Raw genomic sequence first — 7,942 nt, forward strand, 5'->3', positions numbered from 1 at the left:
TCCTCTCAATTGCTCTGTTTATTGCAGTTCTGAGTGTTGCTGGGTCGGGTTTGGTTTTGGAATTGGATTGCATTCTTATGGTATTGCTGTGTATTATTTTGTTGGATTGATTAATTTAAAAAATAAAAATGAATTAAAATAATATATTGATTTTTTAAAATAAGAATCAATTCTGAGTCTCACAACGTGAGATTCGCAATTCGAATCGATTTTTTCCCCACACCCCTAATAAATATTAAAGGTTATCATAAATGTGCCTGTCACTACATTACATATATACTTACAGCATGTATAAAAACCTTAATGGAGGTGTTTGGATGTTTTTAAGGGCTTTATAGGCAGAATAGAGCGGCTCTCTTAGGTTCCATTGCAAGCGGACTTTTGATCGCATTTATTTGATATTTAGAATGCACAAAAAAATAAATAGCATCCATCGTCATGTCTCTCGTAATGATTGTGAACAAATAAGCGAAAATTCAACAACAAAAAAAGTGCAGTTCCCCATTAAGGGTTTGGATATGCTTGTTCTGATCAGAGATATTCATATTGATGTGTGCATGCTTTCATTTCAGACTATCCATGGAGATTCCCAAGCTCCAAGACAGACTCCAATGTGGTCAAGTGGCTCTATGTCCCCGACTTCCTCTCCAGGCCCAATCCATCCTTCCTTATCTGTATGTTTCTTTGCCTCCTTCCTCTAAATTTGTAGAGCTCATGGCGATAAATAATGACATTTATCAGGCTTTTATGGGTGAGGGCGGACCTACGTCACTTCCGCCTACCAATCCCCTAGCAACCGGGAATTCGTTGAAAACAAAGCAGCTCACAGCAAACACAGCAATGACAGAAAAAGCATTTAACGAGCGTTGTGGCTTGGAAGTCGGCGTTAAATCCTTCATTTACGCATTTTTACTTATTCGCATATCGTGTGAAAAAACGAAAATGTATTATTTGCGTCAGACTCGTCTCTGAACTTTAAAGCTTCTCAGGCTTAGCTTAGCTTGCTAGTTAGCTTAGCCTGCGCGCTACTAAGAAAGAGATGTTAGTGTATAAAATATTGAGAGATTTGAGGGCTACATGTATTGAATGGCAACATGAAAGTTATAGGGTTTATTGGTTTTTAAAAACCCAACTGTTAAGTGCAAATTTAAACGACACCGGTTTTCGAAAATAGCTAGCTAGGCTATAGACTATATAGTATATTACTTACTTAACTTAATCCTCTTCTTCCCGGATGGGAAATAAGGCTTCGACGACTCGACGCCATTCATCTCGCTGCTGTGCTCGTCTCTGTGATTCGCCCCATGTAAGCTTCATCTCTTTCAGCTCCCCTTCTTCGCCAAGTGTTCTTTGGCCGCCCTGGCTTACGTTTTCCCGGTGGTGTCCATCTTAACGCTGCCTTTGGTATCCTCTCGTTGTCCGGTTTTCGAAAATAGCTAGCTAGGCTATAGACTATATAGTATATACCGCATGTTATTTTTGTACAACAACAACTTCAGCTGTCGAACGTTATAAGGTACAAATTCAACAAGTACAACATTAGCACGGACGTATAGCCATGTTGTGGTTAAGAAGGTGGATTTTTGTTCCTTATATTTACCAGAAACGAAGTGATCCGAACACCCCCTGTTTCCAGTTGTGGTTAGCACAACCAAAAACAACACAGTTTTTCGGCATTTTGGAGGCAGAATGACGGGTTTAACCAGCGTAGGTCGACAGGTTAAAGAGTAATGGCAACGGTTTGTTTTCAACGCCAGTCTGGTTGCTATGGCTCGAAGAACCCTAGCTCAGTTGCCCGGATGTCGGCCCTCACCCATTGTGTGTTTTTCATTGATTTCCATAGCACTTTAACTCCCTTTTAATTCAATTTGAGATTTTTGTCAGTTGGACGTACTGTACATTACAATTGACACAGTAATAAAGAGTAAATAAAAGTTAATGTTATGTTTTTGTCCTCTCCACCGCCTCCAGACGACTTCATGCTGCTGCTGTGTGCCTCAATGCAGAGGCAGGTGTTTGATGATGAAAACAAGGCGGCCGTCCGCATCATGGCCGGAGACAACGTGGAGATCTGCAGGGATCTGGACGCGTCCTCCTTCAGTGTTCACAACCCCGTCCCGGACTTCATCCACTGCAGGTACATGGTGTACTACTACTCTTACACTAGTACTGAGATCATCCATTCATCCATTTTCCACCGCTTGTCCCTCACGGGGTCGCGGGGAGTGCTTAGATCAGGGGTCACCAACCTTTTTGAAACCAAGAGCTACTTCTTGGGTACTGATTAATGTGAAGGGCTACCAGTTTGATACACACTTAAATAAATTGCCAGAAATAGCCAATTTGCTCAATTGACCTTTAACTCTATGTTATTATTAATAATTAATGATATTTACACTTAATTGAACGGTTTAAAAGAGCACAAAACACGAAAAAAAATGACAATTAAATTTTGAAACATAGTTTATCTTCAATTTCGACTCTTTAAAATTCAAAATTCAACCGAAAAAAAGAAGAGTAAAACTAGCTAATTCGAATCTTTTTGAAAAAATAAAAAAAATAATTTATGGAACATCATTAGTAATTTTTCCTGATTAAGATTAATTTTAATATTTTGATGACATGTTTTAAATAGGTTAAACTCCAATCTACACTTTGTTAAAATATATAACAAATTGGACGAAGCTATATTTCTAACAAAGACTAATCATTATTTCTTCTAGATTTTCCAGAACAAAAATTTTAAAAGAAATTCAAAAGACTTTGAAATAAGATTTCAATTTGATTCTACAGATTTTCTAGATTTGCCAGAATAATTTTTTTGAATTTTAATCATAATAAGTATGAAGAAATGTTTCACAAATATTCTTCGTCGAAAAAACAGAAGCTAAAATGAAGAATTAAATTAAAATGTATTTATTATTCTTTACAATTAAAAAAAAAACTTGAACATTGATTTAAATTGTCAGGAAAGAAGAGGAAGGAATTTAAAAGGTAAAAAGGTATATGTGTTTAAAAATCCTAAAATCATTTTTAAGGTTGTATTTTTTCTCTAAAATTGTCTTTCTGAAAGTTATGAGAAGCAAAGTAAAAAAAAATAATGTATTTATTTAAACAAGTGAAGACCAAGTCTTTAAATATTTTCTTGGATTTTCAAGTTCTATTTGAGTTTTGTCTCTCTTAGAATTAAAAATGTCGAGCAAAGCGAGACCAGCTTGCTGGTAAATAAATACAATTTAAAAAATAGAGGCAGCTCACTGGTAAGTGCTGCTATTTGAGCTATTTTTAGAACAGGCCAGTGGGCTACTCATCTGGTCCTTACGGGCTACCTGGTGCCCGCGGGCACCGCGTTGGTGACCCCTGGCTTAGATCATAAAATTCAATATCTTGTGGGGTGTTAGGGGTTGTTACCGCTGAGGATTGGCACTGCATATCCAGTTAAATTGTGCTCCCATTAAAAAATCTGTACCTGAAAGTGGTCGTAAAGTGTTGGATTCCTTCAGTGACTGACTTTTTACACTGCAAAAAGTCAGTGTTCAAAAACAACAACAAAAAATAGGGTATTTTATTTGAACTAAGCAAAATTATCTGCCAATAGAACAAGAAAATTTGGCTTGTCAAGACTTTCCTAAACAAGTAAAAATTAGCTAACCTCAATGAACCCAAAAATACCTTAAAATAAGTATATTCTCACTAATAACAATTGCACTTGTCTTGGTAGAAAAAAAAAAAAGGAGACTTTTTTGCTCAATATGTTGAAAAATATTCTTAAATTAAGTAAATGCTAGTGCCATTATCTTGACATAATGATGTGCACTCGGCATTACATTTCTTGAAACCAGCAAATTTATACTAAAAACTAGGGATGTCCGATAATGGCTTTTTGCCGATATCCGATATTCCGATATTGTCCAACTCTTTAATTACCGATACCAACCGATACCGATATCAACCGATATATGCAGTCGTGGAATTAACACATTATTATGCCTAATTTGGACAACCAGGTATGGTGAAGATAAGGTACTTTTTTTTTAAAAATAAATAAAATAAGATAACTAAATTAAAAACATTTTCTTGAATAAAAAAGAAAGTAAAACAATATAAAAACAGTTACATAGAAACTAGTAATTAATGAAAATGAGTCAAATTAACTGTTAAAGGTTAGTACTATTAGTGGACCAGCAGCACGCACAATCATGTGTGCTTACGGACTGTATCCCTTGCAGACTGTATTGATATATATTGATATATAATGTAGGAACCAGAATATTGATAACAGAAAGAAATGGGGGGAGGGAGGTTTTTTGGGTTGGTGCACTAATTGTAAGTGTATCTTGTGTTTTTTATGTTGATTTAATTAAAAAAATTTAAAAAACCAACAAAAAAAAACTGATACAGATAATAAAAAAACCGATACCGATAATTTCCGATATTACATTTTAACACATTTATCGGCCGATAATATACCGATCATTTCCGATATTACATTTTAACAGGCCGATATTATCGGACATCCCTAATTTTGAAGAATTTACCTGAATGTGCATGAACTATTTCTGTTCAAAATTGTTACAAATGTCACATGTTAAATGTTTCAATATCAACTGTCGTATTTTCTATTGTTTCATTGAAAATAAAACAGCAAAGTCCATTTGGCTGTCATCTGTTTTAATTATGAGACACAATTGTGTCAAAGTCATGATTTTTTTTTTTCATGCTTGAAATAAGAAATTATTACTTTAAAAAAGTAGTTTTATACTTGTGAGTGTTGATGACACAGCTTTGCAACAGTTGATATTCTAGTTTCAAGCATGTTTTACTCAATATAGGTCATCAAATCTCAGCAACAAGCTGTAATATCTTACTGAGATCATTTAGGACCAAAACCCTTAAAACAAGTAAAACACTCTTTCATAAAATCTGCTTAATGAGAAGAATTTTCTTATCAGACAGAAAATAAGCAAATATCACCCTTATTTGAGATATTTAATCTTACTTAGATTTCAGTTTTTGCAGTGTACTTACATTATGCTTCCAGACAACATTGATTTAGGATTTTCCGCCTCCTTTTCCACAGCCACTTCATCCAGCCTTGTCCAGTCATGTTTGACAGTGACATTATCGATGTTTTTTTCCTCTGTTGTTCTGCTTGTTTTCATGACAAATGATCTAAAAAGTCAGTCAGACAAATCTATGAAACCGAATGAACCCGACTCATTGGCATACTTATACGGGGGACCCCTTAAATCCGAATGCCTTTAAGTTTTGTTGCGTTGACCAGATTTTCCTCCGGGGAATTCAAATTGCTAGTCTCTCCCAGATTCTTTTATGGCACATAAGCTGATGTTTATATTCAATCACCAGGCAGAAAGTGGTATTTCGTGGTTTATTCTCCAAGCTTAGAGGACAAACATGAGACCAATCTAGCACACCAGCGTTCCCCAGCCCGGTCCAGATCGGTCTCCCCTCAAACCCCCGGAAGTCCCGTGATCTTCCCTCTGTCCCTCGCCCCCACTCCCTTTGTTTAGACTACTCCGAGTTATCTCTACTCTGACACATTCCAATCTAGAAGGCCGACACCTTACTATGAGACTCAAAAGAAGGAAGAATACTAGCTATTGTTTAAATGACTATAGGAGTTTAGAAAGAAGTAACACTTAAATATGGATATGATTCTGATCTGCTTCTCACAGTTTGTACGGTTGGGAATTGGTTAACTTCTTTTTACTTTTGTATTACAAAACAACAATGTCAGAAAATGAAATATGCAAAGTTCATCTGCAACCCAAATAGAAAAGAGAGGAATAAAGAGAAAAGATTCACAAATACAACATTAACTACACTTTCAGACAGGTGGTTGAAGTACCAATAGAGTGGAAAAGCAAGTTGACTTTATAATTGTGTTTGATTGTATCTGTTAAACCATATCCAATTGTATTTAGAATCTGCAAAGTATGTGAAAATACTGTCTAAACACTAACGCGTGTGAGTTCCATAGGGCATAGTTTACATCAGGCCTGGGCAATTATTTTGACTCAGGGGGCCAAATTTAGAGAAAGAAATGTGTTTTGGGGCCGGTATATCTATTTTTAGGAACACTAATACAAAAACTCACAATAATGTGAGGGGCTTTCTGCGCCGCCGCTCCCAGTCAGTGAAACGCTCTCCCTGACCACCTGAGGGTACCACAGACTGCGGATGCTTTTAAAAAAGGCTTAAAAACCCTTCTTTTTAAAAAAGCCTTTTTCTTTTAGATATATGCATACTAGTTCTAGATATTAGGCTGTTCTAGTTTTTATTTTTATTTATTTGTATCTTTTAATTATTTTTTTTTAATACACTGTAGCACTTTGAGGTTTTTTGCTCAATGTAAAGTGCTTTTTACAAATAAAATATATTATTATTATTAATGTCTGATTGAATGCTAAAAACGTTATGACAGACCGCCTGAAAAAACGGAATGGAATTTAATTTTTTTTTACTGAATGAGACACCCAGAATGTACATGAAAATAAAGAATGTGGGGTTTACAACATTAACTATGAAGGATAAAACACTGAATATTGACAACATATGAACGTCACACCCCCTCACCATCAAGATATTTTACAATCAAGCGAAACACAACAAAAATGCAACAAACACAGCAAAATATGAACACTCTGTGGAAACGCTCCCCACCCACACTGCTTGGTGCCTCGTCTGAGCTGCTGTGACTTATATTACCATAGCAACTAATTAGATGACCATAGTAACTAATTAGATGACCATAGTAGCTAGTACATCATGCAAAAGTGCAGATTCCAACCATTGAAATACTTTGTATAGTTGAAGACTTACGGTCATTAGAAAACATCACTGCACATCATAATGGCAGCTACACTTTCCATCTTAAAGATCTAAATAAATATTTGGGAATGTCCGGCGGGCCAGATTGAAAAGCCGCATGTGGCCCCCGGGCCTTAATTTGCCCAGGTCTGGTTTACATCGTAAGCGAACGGCATCTAATGCTTACAATACTTTAGAGAATTAGTGCCCTCTAGGGTGCTCGTAAAATTGCAAACAGAACCTTTATTTGTTATGTAAGCATAAATGATGTTATACAGTACAAATAATGTATGTGTATGGTAAATCTTAGTTGAGTACCACCCTTGTTAATAAGTTCATTTTTACCTCCGCCTGGAGATTTTGTATCATTGTTCGTCAGTTAGCTAGTTGGTTAGCTACATAACTCAAAAAGATATGGGCACATTTTTGTGAAACCTTTAGAAATGTCAAAAATGGGGTAAGTGAAAAGTGTTTAGATTTCGGGGGTGGTTTGGATCATTTCTCCGACGCTAACCTTACGTTTATGTTACAAGGCTGAACTTCTTGTGTACCTACAGAACCGAAGAGTGGATGACTGACAAGAAGGTTCACTCGGTTTATTTAATCCAGCAATAGAACAAACATGCCCAGGTGCTGGGATCGATGCAAATGTAAATGGGTTATATTTATATAGCGCTTTTCTACCTTCAAGGTACTCAAAGCGCTATGACACTATTTCCACATTCACCCATTCACACACTGATGCCGGGAGCTTCCATGCAAGGCCCTAGCCACGACCCATCAGGAGCAAGGGTGAAGTGTCTTGCTCAAGGACACAACGGACGTGACGCGGTTGGTAGAAGGTGGGGATTGAACCAGGAACCCTCAGGTTGCTGGCACGGCCACTCTCCCAGTTGGGGACGGGACCGCGACGAGACTGCGACGAGTGTGCTAGCTGGCAAATTTCACTCCAAACTGCACCTCGATTTGACTCTAAATAAAACCTTTAGCAAGTTTTGAGCAAATTAATGATGGGCATTCAAATTTAACATTTAAAAAATGTTCCTGGATGACACTCTGACAATAAATATAAGTTCTATTTGATGGGTCACTTCCCACGACCCATCGGGCA

The 7,942-nt window shown here is 36.7% G+C and overlaps 1 protein-coding gene across 1 annotated transcript in view; it reads left to right on the top strand.

Annotated features, from left to right (window-relative positions):
• Nucleotides 1–7,446, top strand: part of LOC133631224 (piezo-type mechanosensitive ion channel component 2-like) — a 34,643-nt gene extending 27,197 nt beyond the window's left edge. Inside the window, exons 11-13 of the mRNA XM_062023382.1 lie at nucleotides 573–674; nucleotides 1,972–2,137; nucleotides 7,389–7,446. Coding sequence (XP_061879366.1) covers nucleotides 573–674; nucleotides 1,972–2,137; nucleotides 7,389–7,446 — 326 coding nt within the window. The remainder of the gene's footprint in view (nucleotides 1–572; nucleotides 675–1,971; nucleotides 2,138–7,388) is intronic.
• The last annotated feature ends 496 nt before the right edge of the window (nucleotides 7,447–7,942 follow it).

This window comes from Entelurus aequoreus, linkage group LG16, assembly GCF_033978785.1.
Source record: "Entelurus aequoreus isolate RoL-2023_Sb linkage group LG16, RoL_Eaeq_v1.1, whole genome shotgun sequence".
In the NCBI taxonomy this organism is placed as follows: domain Eukaryota; kingdom Metazoa; phylum Chordata; class Actinopteri; order Syngnathiformes; family Syngnathidae; genus Entelurus; species Entelurus aequoreus.